Here is a 23,244-nt window from a genome sequence, read left to right on the forward strand (position 1 = left end):
ACCTGAGGTGCTATCTGGCGGGAGTTTGTAAGTTCTCCAAGTTCTGTCTTGTTCATGTGGGTTTTTGATGGGTTCTCTGGTTTCCTCCCACAAAAAATACTTTAATATTAGGTTAATCGGTTTCTGTAAAACACTGGCTCTGGTGTGAGTGTGTGTGTCTGTGTGTGTGTCTTGCAATGGACTGGTATCACAAATGTAGCAATAGCTTTTATTGCTGATAGCAGGGACCTCTGGGTTTCCTGTATGTGTTTCACCTGCTAGGATTATAAGCTTGCTGGGGACATTACAGAATTACACACACACAAGTCTGCAGACCTCATGCACAATTAAGTTCAATAATGAGATTCAAAAAAGTTCAGCTTCCTCATCATCGTTTGTGCCATTCAACCTTATTAGATATGGCAGGAGTATTCATCTACTCACATCTTCCTTACAAAAGGACATTGATGTTCTGTTCAATGTAATTTTGAAAGACATTGCAATTCAATTAATTAACAGTGTTAGGTCAGCAGAGTGATCATTACTGCTGAATCAGAATCCTTATATTACATGATAGAAATAAAATTAAGAGAGAGGAATGACATATACCAATAGTCATCCTATCTAAATATAGTAGAATAATTTTTCTTAGCAAAACTTTGGAAATCATACCACTGCTCTTCAGGAAAACTGATGTGTCTTAGAATTGTAAAAATAAGCAATAACTGAAGGTCACTGCTGTCAGTGAAGAAAATGGAGTCTCAGTTACTGAAGTTCCACTGTAACATTACAGATATACTAAAGATTTTGTAACTCGGCCACTAAAGCCAAGAAACATAATCTGTGAGAATATATAATTACATCATAGAGAGTCTAACAACTATGTTCCTGGCTAATGGCAAAGTGGTTATCTTCACATATTGTAAACTCTGACAAATTTAATCAAAAACAAATGATGGTGAAAAATTGTAACCTGTGTACAATACAAAAGTCTCCAGAAATGTTGCCATGGCACAAACTCAAATGGCAAAAACACCAACCTGCTTTTTCTTCAAGTTCTTTAAACGGCTTCATGACACTTTCCAGCTGCCGGGCAAGGTCTGCCTTCAAGTAGTCTTCGCCCACCAGCGCAGAGAGATCCGAGCAGAGGGTCTCTGCCTCTTTAACGCGCTTCTTTTCTTCTCTCAGCTGGGAGCAGATGCCATGGGCAACCTCCAGCTGCTTTTTAACAGCGTCGGGCTGCGTGCTCAGTGACGGCTGGCCCCGCAGCTCACTGTCCAGGCTGCCCACTTTGTCCGAAATGCTCTTGAGCAGGCTCTGGAAGGCGGTGGTTTTGGCGATGGCCTGGCCGATCTTCTCTGACCTCTGGCTCAGCTGGCCCGTTAGGTGGTGCCATTTGTCAGCCACCGCGGCCAGCTGCTCCCTCACCACTGCGCTCGCCGGAGGGGGAGCCCCAGGAGTGCTCAACATGCCTTGTGCTGCCTCGTTCAGCTGGTCATACTGGGACTTGCGGGTTTCAAACTCATTCAGAAGAATCTTTGGGACAAAGATACAACACAGAAATAGAAATATTGACTCAGACAAACTGCTGTGAGGAGTAAGGAGAGTCCACTGTGAAATTATGAAAATCTGTACAGATACAGTATAAACAGAACCAAAGGCAACTAAAAAATAAATGTTTTGTTGAAAAAGCAACAGTGTCAGGCAGGTATATGTCACCGTCCTTCAATTTGTATATATGAATATGTAGTTCCATTTCTCCACAGTAGATTTTCCACAATGCAGTTGTTTGAAAAGGCCAGCTAACGTCATGAGCATCCTGTTTCTTTATTGACAGCCTGTTTTGTGTAACACCAAAGACTGGATGCAGAACCAATCAAAAAAACTTATATAAAATTGCTGAAGGAAGTTAATATTTTTGGAAGGCTGATGAATTACTACAGTGTTACTTTGCTTAGTTTTTCATTCAGGAAATGATCAGGGTGAAGTTTGCTCTTCAAGTGGGGGGACTCTTACCTGGACCTGCTGCTTCTGCGTGTTCAGCATGTTGGGGTCCACTGAGAGTGGCCCCAGGACGCTCATCATCAGCTCCTTCTCCAAAAGCCACTGCCTCAGCTGGGCCTCTGCCGTCTGGAACTGGGTGAGGTGTTTGGAGGACTCCTCCAGCTTCTGCTTTCTGTCCTCCACCTGGCCACTGAGATCTTTCCATGTGGAATCTGCATTGAAGCACAACAACAAAGCACTAGACCTCCGACTGGCACCCATGCAATTCTTGACATTTTTGACCATACAATTTTGGAAATGTCTGGGACATAAATGACCTAATGCATCTAGATTTGCAGATAATTATGTCATATAACATGATGCCGCATAAACAATGAATCCTTCTGGCTATTCTAAGAGGAAACCCGTACAGAAGCACATGCTAATTTCCTCCTGGGCATTGTCATGATCTTAAAAGAAGCCACCCGAGCAGTACCTATCTGATCCAGCATCTGCTTCCACTCTGCAGTTTCAGGGGAGTCGGGGTATTTCTCAATCAGGTCCAGCAGCCTCTCTCTCAGCTGCTGCAGTTTGCCTTGCTTTTGATTCAGCTCTTCTTCAAACAACTGTAATTAAAACCATCGGTTTGCTTCAGCTTTCTGACCAGTGCTGCTGGATTTTTTCTCAATCACTGAGATGTTGCCCGAAACTGTCTTACCAGATTCCACCAAGAACTTAAAAGCACCACACAAAATGTCTTCTTTTAATGCAGCATTTTTGCATTTAAATTTTCAATAAAAAATATAAGGTGAAGTAGATTCAGACAAGGACATTGAATTGCTCATAGTACACACTGTTTTTTTTAATTTTTGACAACATCAGAAGGACCAACTCACCGGGGTTCGGCAGGAATTTGAAAAAATATGAAATCCAATCCCTCTACTGAAGCAGCATACAACACGCAGAACCTGACAGATCCCACACAAAGTACAGTACCTTCTGGTCCTGCATCTGTGCTTTCATGGACTCGGCTTCAGTGGAGATGGCAGCCCAGGACGCCGCGGTCTTCTTCATGTCCTCCAGCCACTGCGTCAGGACAGCTCCCTCCTCACGGGCCTCACGGACCTTCTGGAGCGAGTCCTCCAGCTCACGGGCCCTCCCCTGCAGAAGGGCTCCCAAACCATTGTAGCCTTCATTCATGTAGGACACGTTGTGCTGAACAACTGTCAGCTCTGTCAACCGTGCAAAAGAAATAAGAAGCATTTCCTTCATGTATAAGAAACAGCGTTCTGCAGTTAACATAGTTCAACCAGGGCACATCAATCAGGATGACGTCTCAGTTTTGTTCAGGCTGTCTATTACAGTGGACATCTTAAGTGAAGAGCAGATTTCAGATAGGAACCCTCTACCAAACTGAGCTCCTGACTCACTGTCAAGACTCACTGTTACAGCTGCCTATAAGCTACACTATATCACTATATATAGGAGTCCTCACTCCTTGCTCTTTTGTGAGTCAAGTTTTATGAAATCCCTGGGTTAATAAGTTGAACAAGTTTTTCATAAATCTCCAGTTTGTAATTTGTAAATTTCCAATTTATCATCATTGGTTTCTTTGAAACTACCTTCCTCTAGTTTTCTCCACAGGCTATTACAACACTGTGCCATTTTCATGATTGCTCCTGAGGTAAATCAGGGTTTTATGATAGTTTACTAAGCTGCAGTCTGGTGACTCTTAAGAAGGCACAGGAAAAGCACAGTTAATACTTTGAAAATTAGAAATCATTGCGAAGTTATTACACCAGTCTTTAGCCTTTAAGATTTTAGAAATAAAAAAACATTTCAATAAGATATTAGAAACAAAGAACAAATGTATATTATCTTTGCACAAAGTTTATTCTTACAATTCATGCCTGTACTTATCAGCAGAATTGGAAGAGAGAAACTAAAAGCCTTAGTTTTATATGCTTCTGTCTTAGTACCATGTGTTACAAGAATACTGTTTTTATTGAAATTACTAGCTTTTATATGGACATTTTATAACAAAAAATGAATGGTTTGTGTTCTGTACCTTTATTGGTTAGGTAGGCTTGTGTCCTTGGCCCCGCAACGTTTATTAGTGCTGATCCTGAAAAAACAAAGGAGTGTTTTAGAATGTACCTCTCCCATTTTATCACAGAGCAGATCTGAATGTGCTCAGAGTTCTGTTCTCAGGACACTCACTACACCACTACTGGCAGGGCTTCAGCCCCAGATTGCAAACACGGAGCAGCCAGTACTAGATCAGTACGATCAAAATGCCCATTTCCATTTTTCTCACTTGCCACAATAAAAGATTTATAAAGCGCCCTTTTACAAAAGTGCTCAGAAATCACTAAACCAGGCCCACCTGTCTTCGGTGCTGTCTTTGTTTTGGCAGGAGATGTCAGGACACTGATCAAACTGCAGAGCTCAGATCCTTTGCTGTTAATGTCCTGAACCAGAGGAGCTCGGGAAGACCACTCCTCCAACAAGACCTGCAACACACACACAAGCAGGCAAACAGCTCACAAGAAGACACAGGAACTGATGAGGGTTCAATATTGCTTTACAGTACGACAGGGCACAAGAGAAAAGAAAACACTCAGAACCCAGAAGACACAATATGTTCAACAGTTGAGTTGCAAAATCTCACCGTTAAGCTCATCTTTCCTCACAGAATAATGCTAATACAGCAGACCAGCATGTACATTTAAGCATACACATACACAGTGCATGTGCTCCTGCACTAGTGTCTGTTATGCTTTGTTATATTTTCAGTTTTTGCTGGGGGGGGGCTGGGCAGTTAGGGTTAATAGTTAATAATTTGGCTCTGACACACCCTGGGAAAATTGGCACAGCGGCTCCACATCCATTTGATTTAAAAAAACTGGCATCATCAGAGTTCTTACAAAACGATCTTGAACACTAGCTCTGAGGTATGCTATTTTGTACTTGTTATTTTTTTAGCACACAGGATTTGTTTTTAAGCCGATTCTAAATGTGTTACTATCCTTTATTGGCCAGATATGGCACATGGCACGTTCTCAGCAAACGTTGTTTCCAGAAGGAGGGAAATGCACAGGGAAGACTTTTTTAACTCACATTCACAGCCTGCAGGTTCGTCTCCAGGGTCGTGACACTGCATGGTAGCTGGGTCACAGGGACCTTAGCTGACGATTCTTCTATCCATTTTCTCAGTGTCTCAACTGCTGACTTAAAAGCGTCTAGTTGCCCCTGGCAGGAAGAAACCTCTTCTTCTCTGCAGTTTCAGGAAAAAGATCAACTTTAGATTCTACAAAAATAAATTCATTATTCTTTTGTGTTACCCAAGGAGATATCACCAAATTATCACTGACACTGACAAACACCCTGATGCACCCACTTACTTCTCTTTCACGGTGTCTGTGAAAGCTTTGAAGTTCTTGGAGAGGGTTTCCATTTTGCCCTGAATCTGAGCTTTGCTCCCCTCAGGGCTCATCTCTGAAAGCTCTTTCGACAGCTTTTGCAGCATTTCCACATCCTTTGCATGTTGAGATAACTCAGCATTGGTTTTCTGCAAAAAATGAACAACACAAGCAGTGTGTCAGCCTTTTTTGGAACAGAATGAGCAACGGTGTGACTGAATCTTAGGCATGTTTTGGTCATGTTTCAGCAATTCATTCCTTCTTGTCCATAATCCTTATCATACTGTATAGAATATTTCATAATGCACTGTAAAAACTTCAATTATAATGCCACCAACTCTTAAATGTTTTATTACTTGGCTTTTTATATTACATATTCATAAGCAAAACACGTTTTGTAGAGGTGTACCTGTATTCTATTAAGAGCAGACAGAAATTTAATACCTGCATTAGCTGAGAAAGCTCATTAACATTTTTTCCAGGCCCATCTGTCTCGGAAAGTGCCTGGGATCGCGTGTCCACGAACTGCTGCACCCTCTCAGAGGTCTTCTCGAACAGCTCCACTTTCTTCTTCAGCTCTTCCAGCCTGGTGGTCTTCTCCCTGTGCTTGTCACAGGCGTCAGTGAACCGCTGGGATAGGGCGTCCATTTTGGCCCGGAGCGAAGCCGCCGTGGGCGGGGCTGCCGTCTCGGCGAACGCGTTCACCTTCTCCCGCATCGCGGAGATGCTGCTCTGGCGGCTCAAGAGGTCCTGCTCTACAGCCTGAATGGAGAAGAAAAAAAAGAAATCAGTTAAAGAGTTGTGCCAGAGGCATTTATAAATATCATGCACGCATTCTGTGATGCATCTGGGGATTTTTCATCTATTTCCGGGTGTAATTTAAATTTCTCAGGTCAGATTCTTTTAATCTGGTCAGTTTATTCCAAAAAATAGAAAGTTCCACAATACCCTGTACTATGTGTGACTGATCCAACTGAACAACTAACTTTATTAGGGAAGAGCGCTGTGGTTAATGCAGTCAGACCACACCGCTGGTGGAAGGAGAGAGCTCTGTACATACTGTGTTTTTACTGAGGACGTCTTGAATAGCAGCTGAAGTCAAAGGCACTTGATCTTGCTCCTCCAAGCTTCTCTCCACCCCTCCCATCCAGTCCATCATCTCATCCAGCCCGTCCTGGACACTCAGGGAGCGGGTCAGGGTGATCTGCAGCTTCTCGTTTCTGTCACTCACCGACTTGGACAGGTTGTCATACCGCTCTACAATGTCGTCTGCAAGATCAAAACAGTTTCGCCACGTCTTCTCACTCACCGTGGGAGAAAACTGGACTGAGAAGACCCGCCCCACCAGTTATCTTCTTTTTGAGATTAAATTAAAAAAGAGGATGTAATGATGCATTGTGTGTGGCACAAGTTTCAGAATTACTCCTCTGCATTTTTTAAAGCTGTGCCTCTTAGCATAAAACATCACACTCTATCAACATTCCCACGAGGTCATGTAAAGAACAATAGGCACAATAATCTGACTAGTCGAAGAAGAAAGGAACAACTACATTAGAATTAGCACATCATACAGCACTCACCCACTGTCCCCTGGATCGCGTCCTGGTTGGTCAACAAGTCTCCCTCGGCCACAATTAGAGCTTCCGCTGCCGTTCTTAGCATCTCCACAGAAGCTTGGCGTCCAGATACTTGTCCCTGCAAAGCCTGTCAATAAAAGCCTTGTTAGACCCATCACTAGGGTTACCCTCAGCCCCAGGCAGCCAGACGTAGGACACTTTTGATATAATGAAGAGCCCATGGCTGACCTGAACACAAACCTTTCACTTGGTCGCTGCGTGTGAAACATGCCTCAAAGGAGTAGATTTAGTGCTTAATGGAGTTTAGAAATGACAGTTGGGAAGAGACGCCCACCGCCAGGTCATGCCTTCAGATCCTTCCTTCCCAGCATTCACTGCAGGGTGCCCTTCCACCATCCCAGCAGCCCCCGAGCTCCCTGCACAAGGCAGGTCCTGACTTCCTCACCATCATCTGCTTCCTGGCATTCAGCCTCGTGGGTTCATGCCACTCATACTGTAGCCCCATTTTCAAATACCCACATACAGTAAATACATGACACTGTAGGATGTTGTCTGTACTGTATCTCTTAGATAAAGGTTTGGTTAGTTACAGATCTTTTATTTCTCAAACCATATGAATCCATCCCTAACCATGCCTAGATTATTCTGGACTACATTAAATGTTGGACTGTATTGCTGATTCTCTGGCAAAAGGTTCTAAGTGAAATTAGTTTTTAATGACTTGCGTGACCCTTTCTTGGTCCTTTTATTACACTTATCCTTCAACAGCTCAGTCACACCACCTCTCACTGAGCGAAACACGCAACTTAATATTAATATGTTTTCCTAGCCCAGCCTCGTAAATGTTAACAAGCCAAAAAATCTGACTGTATGCATTGTTGGGAAATAATTTATTTTCAGATAATAACTGTTTTATACGCCTTCATCCACATAACTTATAAAACTGTAAAATTCCTTACACTGCCAAAAATAAGTTGCCAAGATAATTAAATCAGCACTTAGCTATTCATTGTTTATACTGTTTTATGTAAAACCTTGAAGTTTTGTTCTTTTTTTGCCTTTGCTAGGTAAAGCCATGAGGTCTGTAAAAGGACCAGCCTCACACTGACCCGTCAGTCTGCATCTTTTGAGAGGATTTCCAGGATTCCTATTCCAGAAAGATATCCATTCCTCTATTTTCCAACTGCTTATTCCATTTCAGGGTCGCAGGAGAGCCAGAGCCTGTCCTGGCAAGCAACGGGCACACGGGAGGTTACACCCTGGACACACCCACACAGGCAACGAACCTACCAGTCTGTCGTTGGCCTGCGGGAGGAGACGGGAGCACCCAAAGGAACCCACACAAACCCCAAGCACAGAGCACCCCCAGGTCTGGAATTGAACCCAGAGCCCCAGCTCTGCGAGGCAGCAATGCTGGCCACTGCGGCACTGTGCTGCCCACCAGAACGTTATCAGAAGCCAAAATTCTTCCTGAACTGGTATCGCTGCTTCACCTGCTGTGTCCATTCTCACATGCTGTGTCCTATATTCTCCTTTGCTTTCTAGTTCCACATCTCATTTCTCTCACTCCGACACCTGAAAAACGCTTAAACGGCCGAACCAGTTTGTGTTTTTTTCTTTCTACTTTTCAGTATGGAATTAACCACTACGTATTTCTAAGTACGTTTGTGCATGAACCTTTGGGCCTACTGTATCCAATACCGGATTGCCGCCAGTTTCGCTACCAACATTAGTGCATTGAGATATCAGTGTTGGGTCTTGCCTTGGTATCCTCCAACTGCTTCTGAAGGTGCTGGAGATCCACAGCTATTGTCTCTGCCAGCTGTTTCATCGCCACCTCTTCCGAATCTTTCAGCCACTTCAAAAGTCCAGACGAAGCGTCTTCATACCTCTTGTACTTCTCAACCACATCTCTGAGGCTGGTTCCAAGCTGGTTACACTGAAACAGTATTCACAATGATTTAGGAAAGTAAAACAAATTCATTAGCAAATTACAAAATGCTGCTTTTGAAGGACTTTTAGTGTTTTTCTAGTGCAAAATAAGATATTACTCTGAAATTCATCCTCCACAATTCAAGGCACAACACAAAAAAACAGACTGAAGAGGTTTCTTTCCTTCATTATTTGCACTTTTTGTATAAGACAAGGCAACTTGATGTAACAGGCATTCAGATAACTTTGGTGGGTAGCTGCGTCAGCATGCGTAGGCTGCAAAGGAACAAGTAATAGGTTTATTCCATGCTGAAAAAAAGAAGAAAGAGAACACAACGTTTCGGCCGTGGAGCCTTCTTCAGATAACTTTGTTCAGGAGGAATGTCAGGCATGTTTAAAGGAATGGCGCCACCTTGTGTTCAAAACATGCACAAAACAGGTTACACCAATGATGCGGCTGAATTCAAATACACAAATCATTTTATTGTGAAAATGAATTTATCCCTCCATCTCCAGAAAGCTACTTATTCCTGGCAGAGCTTGCAGTAATTAGGGGGTGTTTTTGGAGGAAGTGCACCCTAGACTAAACATTCAATTAAATGTTTAAAAATCTAGAAAACACAGTTTGTGTCTATACCATATCAGAGGTCTTTAGTTTACAGGTGTAAAATTACCTGGGAATGAAGAGCTTTGTAGCGACTTGCGGCAGAGTCTAGCTTGTCCTGGACTGCAGCACACGCTCCAGACGTGTCAACAACCAGCTCTGAGTCTTTGCTGGAGTCTGTTTTGCTGCAGGACTTGGCTGCATCCAGCACCCTCTGCCCTGAGATGGTGATGAACCTCAGGTCTCCTTTGTGAGAGATGACGTCCTCTGAGAAACTCTTCTGCCGCTTCAGCTTCTCTCCGAGAACCTCGAGCTGCGAAGTGGCCGTCTTGAGCTCCTGCATCTCCCCTTCTGACTGAAGCAGCCAGGTGTCAAATTCACCGCAGTCGCTCTCAAACTTGCGGAGTTCCTCCTGGACCGTCTGGATGAGCTTCAGCTTGTGCTCAGCAGCAGTCAGCGTGGTTTCGTAGCGGTCCTTCAGCTCCTGGATGTCTCTCTGGAGCTTCTCCTTCTCCTCAGGCGACAGCATGTGGGCCTGCTTGTCGAGGAGAGCTTGGGCAGACTGAGTGGCAACAATGAGGCCCTGCTGCTGGGACAAGACCTCCTGATGATGTGCCTGCGGAGTTATAAAGGAAATGAATGTTGGACATTTCTGAGAGCTAAAGCAAAACAGCCGAAGCAAAGTACTGTGGCCTAGAACAATCTCATTTTAGAAACCCTTTCCCTTTAAAGTTGCCTTTCATCCATTTCACATTTTACAGCCTATATATACATATACTATACAACTGTACAACTATACAACTAGTGAAAGATTATTTCACATTAAAGTGAAATATAAAGATTTGAGGGCTCAAAATCAGCAATACTTTTTTAAAAACTTTAAAAACAAAGTCTTGAAAAAACCATACATAGTGGCTTTTTTGTAAGAATACTGTGAAACATTGGGCCCATCTCGCCTGAGTGGTGAAAGTATTTCTGATAGCAGCGATGGTACTGTACTTTGAAAGATTTACTAGAGATACAGAGAATTAGATCCTGACCAGAATGATGGCAGGCAGGTGTCACCATGATCACTCAGGTTTCTTATGCCTTTCACTACCTCCAACCTGAGTGAATCTGGTATTTCAGTCATGACTGAATCAAAAACAAAGGGTTTAGGGGAATGTACAGTATATCTAAACGTAAGAAGACACAAAAAACTTTAAGTGCTTTCTCCATTTCCACACGCGCTTGGTCAGACTGTTTGTAAGGATCAGGCCCAAGGGTGTCCGGCTGAGGGTAAGCACTGTATGTATGAGTAGACAGCTACTGTATGTATTACTTTAAAGACAGCCTGCCTGATCACAGTTTATCTTCACTCACATCGCTCTTGTATTTTTTCTCATGAGCTCTAGCCACTGGGACTCCTAAGTAGGCTTGAGGTGAAAAGGGCTGAGTAGAGCCCTGCAACAAACCCCAAGGTTTGGAACCACTGATGTAATTGATCGTAAAATTCAAGGGGAAAAAACATCCTGAGGAATTCATTAGGCAAGGACAATGCAGCTTAAATTGACTTCAATGTGTGCGGACTTGTTTTAATGTTGCAGCTGCACGACAGGAAAACAAGGGAATGACAGGAAAAGGTTTCTACCTTGACCCTGTCGTACTGCCTGTCTAAGTCCAGCCCGGTGGTGTCTTTCTCTCTGCCATCCACAACGCTGAGCTCGTCCCCCTGTGTCTGGAGAAGGTTCCCATTGGCCTCGTCCTCCTCTCCCATGACCAGCTCGTCTGAAGGTTCCAGGGGAAGGTTTCCATTCTGTTTTGCCACCTGGTCTTTAAGGTTCTCCTGTTTTTCCTTGTCTTTCCCAATGTTAGACAGCCAGACCAGAAGACCTTCAATTTTGTTCTTGCTCTCTTCAAGCTGTTCCCCCGCTGCCAACTGGAGGAAAAAAGTTTGTCTAATACTATACTGTAGATGCTACCATCTGCAAACACTGAAGTATCTCGCTGAATCCTGTCTCATTTGTGCCTATTAACAATTTCTACAATGTTAAAAATATTGTTCTTTTTTTTACTGTAAAGTATATGTAAACTAATTATACAGGATTTACACTGGAGAAGGTGTTAGCTGTCACAATTGATTAAATGAGTATGATGGAACAACAATAAAACAGGTGTGTCATCTACCTTAATAAAAGTTTTGAAAATACAATCACAATCAACTCCAGACTCTGTCTGATTTTTTTTATATTGATGGATGGTTGATGCAACATCTTTTCTTTTCTTCTTAAACTAAAAATGATGTGCACAAAGAGCTGTGATCTCACCTTTTCTGTTTCCTGTTTTATTGCTGTTGTCACAACCTTGTCTAGATCCTTCCTGGACTCCTCTGCCCGCTGACTGACCAGTCTGGACTTGCTCTTGGCCTCCTCCAACTTGCTCTCAATCACTGCAATTTGCTCTGGCTGTAGTTTATCTCTGTTCTCGTCCAGGAACTGCTTGGTACTCCTCACCACTTCTGCTAAAGCACTCTCTCCATCTTTCACATCTTTCTGCAAGGCCTGAGTTAAAGAAGAGATAAAAGGTTATTTTTGGAATTACTGTATGTCTCATCTCATGTTGCCCTTCATTAGGATCTCATGAAAAGGGAAAGCCACAAGTCCTTGGCAATTGTTTTTTTATCAAACTTCAATAGAAGATAACAGGTAAAACTTGAATGTACATTGTTTGCCAAAGTTGTCCATATTCATAGAGGAGAAATAAAATCTAAATGGTGACAAACACCTTCCAAAGAGGGAAGATTTTACCAAGGGGTTTTGACACACCTGATGCTCCTTCTGATACTGCTGAAGATCCCCCAGATTATCACCAGTGACAGCAGACTGCTGATGGCCGATCAGGCGATTTTCTGTCTGCGTCATGTGATCACACAGCTCCTGCAGTTTTTCGGTGTATTCCTTCTGCTTCTCTGTAATGCTCTGAAACAAAAACCAAGACATGAAGAAGCAGGCATCTCTAGTACTTTCAACACATGCTGTCACAACCTTAATTTCACAAGAGTGTGCTGTAAACATGCTAGACACCCAACAACAATTCAATTATTGAACAAGACAAAGAAAGAGAGAGTTTGTGTTAGCACTCAAATGATGTCGATGCAGTCAGACATCCACGCACGAGAAAGATATGCTTTTCGATCCCTGGAGTTAAAGGCATTTTGGTGTTCCTGATTCCTGCAAAAGGTAAATGCAACTAGAATAAAATTAGTATTTTACAAGAAATATTTAGAAGTATATTGATTATGCCACAATGTTTACAGTACAACAGAATTCATGTACTTGTATATCATCATTCATTGAACTTACTTTTGAAATCCAAACATTTTTCTCATCTAAATTTGTTTTAACCCAGAGCAAATAGTGAAATCGTAGTAGTGCACAGACACTAAGGTACAAAAAGAGCAGATAGAAAAAGTAATATGATCACAGAAATGTTGTTCCAGTATCCTTACTTGCATATCACTATCTTAGCAAATTACATATTTATTAGAGAAAATCCTAAAGAATGCTTTTTATTTCAGTTTTACAGATGTCAGAAGATGCAGTACTCTTGACTGATAATAAGTAAAAAGGAGACACATACAGTAGTTTGGATGCACAAGCACACAATGCACATAAAGAAGGAGTTAGAGAATAAGTTCCACATACAAATTGAATTACACAGTAGTTGGCATTTGTTCACATTATTCTCATTCAGAAACCATTCCATCATCAAAGACCAAACCTTCATATTACTCTGGTCTTGTCTAATTTCTAGATGCAGGTCCAGAGTGTGTCTCTGGGTAGACACTTTCTCCATGAGGTCTTTAAACGCCCTCTGAGTGGCACTCAGAGACTTCAACAGCTGCCTGCTCTGGAGGGGAGAGAGGTCTTGCGCATGTTCAGATATGAAGAACTGAACATCAAATCCCGTGGCCTCAATTTGTTGTTGTGTTACAGACAGGTTGTTTTCCAAGTCCTGCAATTATCAAATAAATTAAACCATCTTTTAAAATCTTGCAAATAACATGTGATTATTCATATTGCTTTTGAGCGTCTAGAAATGACTCTAATAGGACTTTTTAAATCCTTCATTTACCAGGTAAATCAACTGAGATGAGATGATGACCAGTGAACACTGTATACACAGTATATATATTGATTGCTTATACAGAGCTGAAGTTAGGGATGACTAATATAAAAGACTGTAAAATATTTATTATATCTTATTTATTAAATTACCGAAGTAACAATGTGGCATATTTTAATGAAGATTTTATATACGTATGTACAAAGGGGAGAGGGATTTGTCTTTGTTGATATATTTCATCGTTACTTTAATGCAGTATTGTAGCAATACTTGTTCTAAAAAATACTTTCACAGGTTTATGTCAGAGAACCAGAACAGTACCTTATTTTGCTGAATTCTATACTTCACTGTATCCAAGTCATCAGTGTTCATAATATCAAGATTGGAAACGGTTTCAGAGGTCTCATGAATGCAAACGGAGAGCTTTTCAAGGACATTGAGGAGGTCTTGACTTGAAGCTTCTAATTTTAACTAAAATAAGAAAAAATACAATTATAGTTTATAACGTTTTCAAATGCTCCAATTAAAGTCAACTGATTACAATGGGGAAGTACTGTAATCCAAGTACTGATCTAACATCAAATCGAGTGATTGCAACTATGTTGACTAAAATGATCAATGGAAACCCAATAACATTACCCTGACATATTACAGTTGTTCTGCTTAATATTGCAGTACTTGTCAATGTTGTGGTGGTTGCTGTTGTTATGCTTACTGAAGTTCACCGAGACAGAATATCTCCCTTGATATTAAAATATAGAGAAGAGTAAGCAATGTATGGGGTTCATGCTCACAATGAATAGGGAAAATAAAATACATATATAAATAAAATCATAAATCATAAAATACTTGGATTTGTTTTTCATTGCAACCTAAATATATGGCAATACAATTAAATACTGATACACTATCTAAAAATAGTATGTACAGTACTGATATATTAGTATATCAGTATACAGTGTGTCAGTATAGTATATACTGATATACAAGTACTATATAAATACTAAAATACTGACCTTTTCTGAGTCAATGGCTTCTATTACAGAAATTCTCCTTTCTGATGACGTTTTGCAAACTTCAGAGAAAGCCTGCTGCAAATCTGTAGAGACCGTTTCCAGATCTCTACGTATTTGTGTGGGAATGTGCTCATTAGCAGACCTTAATAATTGTTCCGCTGCCTTCAAATCGGTAGTTAGCGTGCCAGCCAGTGCAGAAAGCTGAGATTCTAGCCACTAAAAACAGAGAATGCAAGCTTCAATAGCATGTTTAAAGCCAACTTATTATTGAAGAAGAGAGTTTCACTAAAGACAGCTTGTGGGTCGCACATGCAAACTGGGTGATTTTCATCACAAATAAGAATGTAAACAGTGGTGTTTTTTTCTATTAATATTTAAGCCACCCCCTCATACAAAGCTGGCTTTTTAAAAGCGGTTAGTAAAATTCTGGCACTAATCAACTCGTAACAAACCAACCTGAGATTCTTTAAGTTGTATTTTGAGAGCCTCCAAGCTGTTGCTCACAAGGCCTTGGCTTTCCAAGTCATTTTTCATGTCTTCCAGAACATCTGAATGATCCTGAAGTCTCCCAACACTTTCCAGAAACATTTGTGTAGTACTGGGTGCCTGTAAAAATATTTTTTTTAACATTGTCACCTTTGAAATCTTGTTTTATATATGCTACAATTGAGTTCCCACTGCATTCATCTGCACAAGCTAGTTTCAGCGGGACACTTACTTGCGGTGTGCTGTCAGACTCATTGCTGTTGTCTGCAGTGAGGTCATCCTCAGGCAAGACGATATGAATGCTGTCGTTCGGTGGACTGGAGCAGCACTGCTCTTGCGGGCAATGTCTTCTGTCTTCTGCAGTGGAGACCGCTCTCTCTCTTTTAGCTTCAGGAAGGTTTGGGCTTCCATCTTCACAAATTCCATTCCCCACCATATTGCTGAGTTCATCAGCTACTTCTCTGATCATCGCAGGGTCTTCAGCAGGGGATGCAGCCTGAAACATCTGCAGCAGCTGTGACTGGATTTGTTCTACCACACTAGTGCACTTTGCATCCAGGACTTTCACTTCAGAAGACAGGCTTTCCTTATCTCCCAGCTGCTCACGGGACTTTGACCGGAGGGCCTCTTGTTTTAGCAAGTCAACCAGCAGGTCAGGACTCCTGCTGTTGATGTGACTGAAAGGCATCTCTTTCTCCTCAATACCTGAAGCTGAACTGTCACCGATTCTTCCACTGGAATCCTGGGCATTTTTTATCATGCTGATTATGTCCTCAATGACTTGGGTTTCTGCTTTGTGTAAAACATGAACATCTGCATTTTCCGCTTTCATTTTCACCAGTTCCTGCAGCCTTGACCTTAATGCACTGGAAAAATCTGACGTTTGTGGTGCAGCAAAGTCATCTCCATCCACACCATGATCCGGAACAGGATTCACAGATGAAGTGCTATTTTCACCAAAAATACAGCTCACTGTGGATGCTTTGAGCGTAGAGCTGTCTAACTCAAAGCCCATTTTATTACAGTCATTTTTTAAGGTGCCTGCATCTGCTGTGTGTGCTGCTTTGGAGCCGGGCAGAAATTCAGTGGTGCATACTGAGACGTTTTTCTCAGAATCAAGAGTTTCTTTAAAGACATCCTTCAAACTGTTATCTCTCACACTGTTTAACGTTTCACTCTCAGGAGAACTTTCTTCGTATTGTTGAGAGCATGCCTCCAAGAAATGTCCATGGTGCCGTAAAAGACTATCATTCTCTTGCCTTGTACTTTCTGATAGACTGAACTCAGAGGCAACAGGAATGTTGTCACAGACTTTTATGACATGACCCGCTGTCTCTGTCTGAGCACACTTTGCTGGAGCAGACATCATTTCATCCGAGGGGCAGTCAACACCATCCTTGACCCTTTCCTGAATGCTCCCTCGGTCACACTTTGTACCTTGAGCCCATGAAAACAGATTACTAGTTTGCAAGTGGGATGTGTCAGTGCAGAGTTCACCACTCCTCACACCTGCTTCAGGGTCAGCTGAAAGAGGGGGCGAATTCCTTTCAAAGGGGGAAATGTTTTTCTGTTCTGACTCCACTGCAGCATTTCTGAATGGACTGGAATTGTCCCCGAAGTTGTCCATTTGATTCCCTTCAGACAAGGCATCTTCATGTGAGACACAGGACACACCTGATGTCCTCTGAATCGGGACTCTAGACTGTTCTGTAATAGATGCACTACACCTCTTTCCAGACACTTCATCAGATTGACTAACACCTACTTGACTGGTATATGGGACACTGCTTTCATTGACTGACTTTTCACCAGCACTTTGTTGCTCTGATGTTGCATTCTTCTGTAAGTCTTTTTGATTAAGACTTAAATCAGAAGAATGTAAAGTATTGCAGACTACTTCCTTGTTCAAGTTTGAAATTTCTGTTTTAAACTGTTCATCAGTCAAGTCTTCATTTATTAAGCCATGCTGTAGAGCATATTCTACAGAGAAGCACTGACCTGAAGCACACTGTGTAATATCACCCGTCTCTAACTGTTTGGAACAAACGGACCGAACTGTTTCCTTATCAAGAATTCCTTTGCTCATAGCTTCCGGAAAAAACATATCTTCACTGTGCTGAGTATTGGCAGCACCAGATATTTCCATCTGAAAATGTATCTGTTTCATCTCTTCTGGTTCATTTATGCTTTGACTTTTTCCTTCAGTTTTTGCAAAAAAGTCAGCATGTTGCTTGTCTTTCTCTTCAAGGTGAGCTGTTGTAATCTCTGGTTTCCCATTTTCCTGTTTAGGATCCACACACCCATCAGAAATCACCTGTCCTTTGAACAGCATATTAGCACTGACATCATCAAGATGACCGTGACCTATTGCTTGAGCAACACTCCTACCTGGGTCAATTTCAAGACCAGTAGCCTTTTCATATTTTAAAAGATTCTCAGTGACATTTTTATTTATTAAACCTTGTGGCAATGCCTCACTAACTGTAACAGTTTTTCCATCATTTGAGTCACAGGGACCACCCAACTGCTCTATAACCTGAGGAACAATGTGAGGTGGTATGAAACCACTAGCCACAGCTTCCCTAAGGGACACGCTTGTGCCCATCTGCCGATTAAAGATTCCTCCTTCCTGTACCTGCAGAGTTAAAATATCTCTTGCCGTCTCCTCATCAATAAGCCCCTTTTCAAGGGCTCCACTAAGACAATACCGCTTTCCAGATGTAACATCCAAAATTCCACCTTCTTCCACCTGAACTTTCAAAAGCTGAGCTGCAAAGTGTCGCTCCGACTGCTGCTGTCTGGATCTCTCCAAAAGGATGTGCACCTCTTTGTTTTTCACATTTATGCCCGATGTCCCAGGCAATGTCAAACTCTGAGACATGTCTTTTGCTTGGTCTGAATGCTCTAAGCCAGCCAGGGCTTGGGGTTGCTGCAGATCTGTTTCTCCAGAAACAATTTCCCTTGAAAACAAAATATCAACAGTTTCCTCAGGAATGTCTGCGCCCCTTGTCTCAGGTTCCGTGATTCCCTCACTTCTCACGTCTGTTTCTATGATGTCACGTGTGTTTGATGGCTCACTGTGTCGCATATCGGGTTCATCTAGAACGGTTATATCCACAGATTTATTTTCAGGTGTTATTTGCTCATTATCACCCTCCTCAATGTAAAGCGTAGTTCTAGGCAGATCAGAATCTGAATCAGGCCTTGTCAGCCCTGATAAAGTCATTTTATCATTGCCACCAGAATTAAGATCTATTTCCAAACCAACATCACTGTAATTCACTCCTTTCTTCTCCCCTACACTACACATTGTGGCCTCTGTGTCACAAACATTTTCTTCAGTCCGAAGAAAAGAATGCCATCCTGAAGTGTGCTGCTTCTGTTCAATTCTTAAACTATCTTCGTTACGTGGCAAATTATGTTTGATGTGCATATTATCTAGGATAGTTTCAGTAGACTGTTGAACATCACTGTAATTCACAGGGGACGAAACGACATTGCACAGAATATCATGCTCCTGTTCTCTGTTTGGCTCTTCAATATTTTCTGCAAAAAGATGGGTCATTTTTGTCAATTGCCCATCATATATCAGTAGCCTCTGTCCTGATTTGGGATCCATGTAACTGTTCATCATGATGTATGAAATAAATAATTCCTTGGCTTCTGTGGGTGATGGACAGTTTTTTTCCAGTTCTGAAATTTCAATATCTTGTGACGACTGTTGTGGTCCTTCAATCTGGACCTCACGCAGAGACAACCATGATGAAATTTTATTGTTTAAATCTTCTATATCAGGAAAAACATCGGGTATTTCTATAGACATTAACACATTGGCAGTAGTCCTGTCTATTAAACCTTCCTTTGCTGCATCTTCAATACCAACTACCTCTGAGCTCTCGGGAATATAAAAGGCTGCTATTTTTTGCCTGTTATTTAGCAGTTTATAAGTGAGCTGGTTTGGAATCACCTCATGCTGCAGTGAGGTTGACACTGTTAATATTTCACCAGAATGAGGCCAGATAAATCCCATAAATCCCTTCTGCTTTTCCAGCACTAGGAGAGCACTGCTAGAGCTGATTAAATTGCATTGAACAGCTTCATCAACAGTTAATCTATCCCCTGTGTGAGGGTTGACAATTCCTCCATTTTGTGCCTGATAGCTCAGAATTCCAGAGGCAGTATCTTGATCTATCAGGCCTTCGTTCAAGGCTTCTTCTAAACTGAGCTTGTGTCCTGTTTTGGGGTCGACTAATCCTCCCGCAAATAGCTGAGCTCCCAGCAGCCTGAACATTGTCTCTCGATCTATGAGGCCTTCGTGGACAGCCCTTAAAACGCTGATCTCTCTGCCCGATTTCAGAGCTATTTTACCATCTCTACCTTTCTTCACCGGCAACAAACGCAGACCAGTCTCTTCATAAGTGACGCTTCTCTGAATGAGCTGCACAAGCGAAACCTTTTCCGCAGTGTTGGGATCTATCAGATCCTTCCATGTGTTTTGTCTTTCAAGAATCTTGATGAAGAGAGGTGGTGGAATCATCCCTTTCTGAAAAGCCTTCTCCAGACTCAGGACGTCCCCTGTATAAGTCACTCTTAGTCCCCCCGATGCCAGCTTAATCTCGATCACCTTAATAGCGAGCTGTTCTGATATAGCACCTCCTTTAAAGGCAGCTACTACTGGAAGTGGCTCTGATGAATACTGTGCATTCATAATCCACTTGTTAGCTTCATTTAGCTTTTGCAATTGCAAATAAACCTGTTCATCCACCAGACTGTGCTTAAAAGCATCTTCCAAATCCAAACACATCCTGAATTCAGGAAGAATCAGTCCAGAGGTAATCAGTTGGGCCTCAAGAAGTCGGATTCCAGTTGTATAGTCAATTAAGCCTTTCTGCACAGATCGACATACAGAATATACAGCTCCGCTCTCCAGATCTATGATGCCTTCAATGGTTTGAAAGTCCTGCAAAAAACACAATGGATGCTCCATAATAATGTACTTATTGTTGATAGTATTCAGAGAAATGTGAATAATTAAATGTTGATATTGATGGATATGAACAGTAGAAACAAGTACTTACCAACAGCAAAAGCATACGAAAGTTAGCAGTTCATACACAAAAGTGAAAGTCTGTGTCAGTGTTTCAACAGCAAGAAGAAGGGACACAAAAAAGCTGGCATGCATCTGTGAACAGAATTTTCCACATCTTGCAAAAACACAGTTAGTCAGAGACAGAACATATTAAAAGCCTTGTTTTAGTCAAATGTACACCTGTGAAGGTAGAATCCTCAGGCTGTGATTGAGTGGTTCTGCTATGAAAAGTTAGAATGTGGGTGGAATTAGACGCCCATGCTATGCATGTTTACAGCACACTCTGTTTTTCAAATACATCTTATCAAAAAAACTTCAACATTTTTCAAGGAACACACAGATTCAGAAAAAAAAAACAAAAATATAGTATCCTTCCCCCATATTCTATCATCTTTTGTAACAGCATTGGTGTGACTTAACCATTAGGGTGACCGTGACAAAAACCTGCCATCTCATGCAGTAGACCACACTGACAAGAAAAACTGTTAGTCATTTACCATGCAGTGAGACACTGTCTCTCTGGTTGTTTCTTCTTAATCCAAGTGTTTCCAGGACAGGCCACATGTCATGGAAGGCCTGACTGACACTCTGACAGCTTACCTGTTCAGCTGGCAGACTCTGCTGTGCTTGAAGCTGGCCAAGGCCCTGCTGAGACAGGTCACTGTACGCCTGCTGTAAAGACCTCAGTTGCTCTTTGGTTTCTTGCCTTTCTTCCTCTGACATTCTGTGATAAAATAAAATGAAAAACAGAGGACAAAGCACATTTACTCTTAACCTGTCTTTGTGATGGCCAAGGAAAAATTATTCTCCTTGCTGTTGATGTGGACTACAATACTACTACAATAATAATAACTACAATAATACAATTTTATTATTCTTATTATCCATTTTCTAACCACTTTATCCAGAGCAAGGATATTTCTTTCGAAAGATACTTGACCTACCAGCATGCTTTTGACTGTGGGAGGAATTAGGAGCACCCAGAGGAAACCCACATGAACATGGGGACACCATACAAACTCCACACAGACAGCACCTCTAGTTAGTAATGCCAACCACCATGCCATTGTTGTTCTTTTTATTATTCTTATTAATAATAATAAAATACCAACAGGCCATGAGGCAGGATTGGAGAGGTTTCAGACTCAGAACTGGAACAATGACACCTCGATCTTTATCTCATGTTTTATAGCACTTTTCTGTTGAAGGAAGCAGTGGATGTTGCATTGAGTGATATCCGCAAAGCACAGGGGAGAAAACTCACTTGTCACTGTGTTTAGCCAGAAGCACCTGAGTGCTGTTCAAAGCCTCAGCAATTTGTTCCTTCTTGGCTGCTATTTCTTCTGCTGAGATCTGCAATAACAGAGGGAACAGAAGCAAATCAGAACTGGATCTGCAGCCCATATACAGCCCACATACAACCTAATCACTTCAACTAGACCACCACACAGCTGGTAACACACAGACGGACTCTGGAAAAACTCTTATTGGATGAATTTGACAGGTTTATAAATTAAAACAATACATATGAACATCTGCTTGGTTTCTGAATGCAAAAATCTAGAATGTAAAATAAGATTCAAATTTGAGATTCCTTGCTATTAAGTATGAATGCAGAAACATAGATGGAACCTCAAAATGAAACAATATGTCAATATTAAGTGCTAATGACACAGCTGTTCTATTGCCGTTCTGTGTTTCAGCCTTTGCACTTGAAGGGGTTTCCGTGCCTCTACTGCATGATGTTCAGTTTCAGAAACTTTTCAGGTTGAGTAAAAGCCAGGGTTACAACTTTCAGGGACCTAGCTCACCACTAGATGTGCTGCTTGTCATACATGGTATATAGGCACGATTCTCTTTTCCCTCTGATCATGCTACGTCATCTCAGTTTTTTTTAAACTTGAAACCACTTATTAGTGTCTGTCAAATGCAAAATACTTTTACAAATCTTTTACATGACTTGTCATTTACATCCACAACACAGCAAACACTGCCCGGAAGAATTTCATGACATCATCTTCGGAGCAGGTTCTTTTCACCTCAAGATACTCTTTATCTGTGAGCCTTCGCCTGGGATCTCCACAGACGGTTCCCTAGTCCATATAATTATTATGGTTGTTATTGCCATTATTATTAGAGGGATGATGATGATGATTATGATGATGATGATGATTATTATTATTATTATGTTGCTGTTATTATTTCTATAATTTTGAATTATTTTATTATATTTAATGAATCATTTTATTTTTTGCTATAGTTTTTGTTTTGCAATTCTGAAGTATAATTGCATTTTTCCCCCATGAAGTATGGTACAGTCAAATGTTAAATGATGGAAAAATACAATCACATAAAGGAAACCTTTTCATCCTATGGCAAACATTTGCTTCCTCTATATGAACAAATCTGGAAGAGGTTTATTTCTGTTAATAGCATCTCCCAGTGAATACTGTTTCTTTCATCATAAAGACAGGTTTCATCGCTATAAACTATCCAAATTATCAAAATGCTGATATTAGTGACTTTCTGACCACATTTATGGTCAAAAAGATGCATTTAACCAACTATAGTTGTATTATAACTATCCAAAATGTTTATTTAAATGCTCCTTCTTAATTAAGGTAACTATTTCTTATTGACAGTTTGTAACAATATGAAATGAGCGCTCCAGTGCTCAGCAGGCAGAGACTCGTCTCCTCTTCAGTGACCTGAATACTACCAAAGCCCATGTGGGGATTATATAACACTGACACAGGAATTGTTTCCTCTAGTCACCCTACTGATGCTCCAACACAACGTCTTCCAATAGTAAGAACATCATTAAGATGATCAATACCATGTTTCAGTTTTGTGTAATGTAAAAGTGAATATGGAATAAGGAATAAAATACACAATTTTAAGGAGTGAGAATTCGGAGTCTCTTTAACTTTCATTAGAAACTCAATATTTTATCTGGTACTACATATATATTGCATGTGTATCCCTAAGGTAGTTCATGACCAGACATCATATTTGAGGTCTCAGGGGTGAGTGATGGAAAATGCAGAAGGGA

General features: G+C 41.3%; 1 protein-coding gene across 14 annotated transcripts in view; it reads right to left on the reverse strand.

Annotated features, from left to right (window-relative positions):
* Positions 1–23,244, reverse strand: part of dst (dystonin) — a 172,066-nt gene that overhangs the window by 51,066 nt on the left and 97,756 nt on the right. For 13 of the 14 annotated variants that reach the window (XM_069180055.1, XM_069180054.1, XM_069180064.1 and 10 more), the window contains 23 exons: positions 21,457–21,545; positions 20,793–20,916; positions 15,336–20,063; positions 15,074–15,223; positions 14,618–14,833; positions 13,923–14,072; positions 13,257–13,490; positions 12,302–12,454; positions 11,804–12,037; positions 11,128–11,415; positions 9,568–10,113; positions 8,724–8,900; positions 6,965–7,088; positions 6,445–6,653; positions 5,829–6,146; positions 5,367–5,533; positions 5,083–5,239; positions 4,349–4,475; positions 4,031–4,087; positions 2,959–3,194; positions 2,459–2,588; positions 1,996–2,195; positions 1,020–1,515 (listed from right to left, as the gene is read on the reverse strand). In XM_069180055.1, the coding sequence (XP_069036156.1) occupies positions 1,020–1,515; positions 1,996–2,195; positions 2,459–2,588; positions 2,959–3,194; positions 4,031–4,087; positions 4,349–4,475; positions 5,083–5,239; positions 5,367–5,533; positions 5,829–6,146; positions 6,445–6,653; positions 6,965–7,088; positions 8,724–8,900; positions 9,568–10,113; positions 11,128–11,415; positions 11,804–12,037; positions 12,302–12,454; positions 13,257–13,490; positions 13,923–14,072; positions 14,618–14,833; positions 15,074–15,223; positions 15,336–20,063; positions 20,793–20,916; positions 21,457–21,545 (9,310 nt within the window). The remainder of the gene's footprint in view (positions 1–1,019; positions 1,516–1,995; positions 2,196–2,458; positions 2,589–2,958; positions 3,195–4,030; positions 4,088–4,348; positions 4,476–5,082; positions 5,240–5,366; positions 5,534–5,828; positions 6,147–6,444; positions 6,654–6,964; positions 7,089–8,723; positions 8,901–9,567; positions 10,114–11,127; positions 11,416–11,803; positions 12,038–12,301; positions 12,455–13,256; positions 13,491–13,922; positions 14,073–14,617; positions 14,834–15,073; positions 15,224–15,335; positions 20,064–20,792; positions 20,917–21,456; positions 21,546–23,244) is intronic. The other variant, XM_069180066.1, reaches the window with a different exon arrangement.

This window comes from Lepisosteus oculatus, chromosome 17, assembly GCF_040954835.1.
Source record: "Lepisosteus oculatus isolate fLepOcu1 chromosome 17, fLepOcu1.hap2, whole genome shotgun sequence".
In the NCBI taxonomy this organism is placed as follows: Eukaryota; Metazoa; Chordata; class Actinopteri; order Semionotiformes; family Lepisosteidae; genus Lepisosteus; species Lepisosteus oculatus.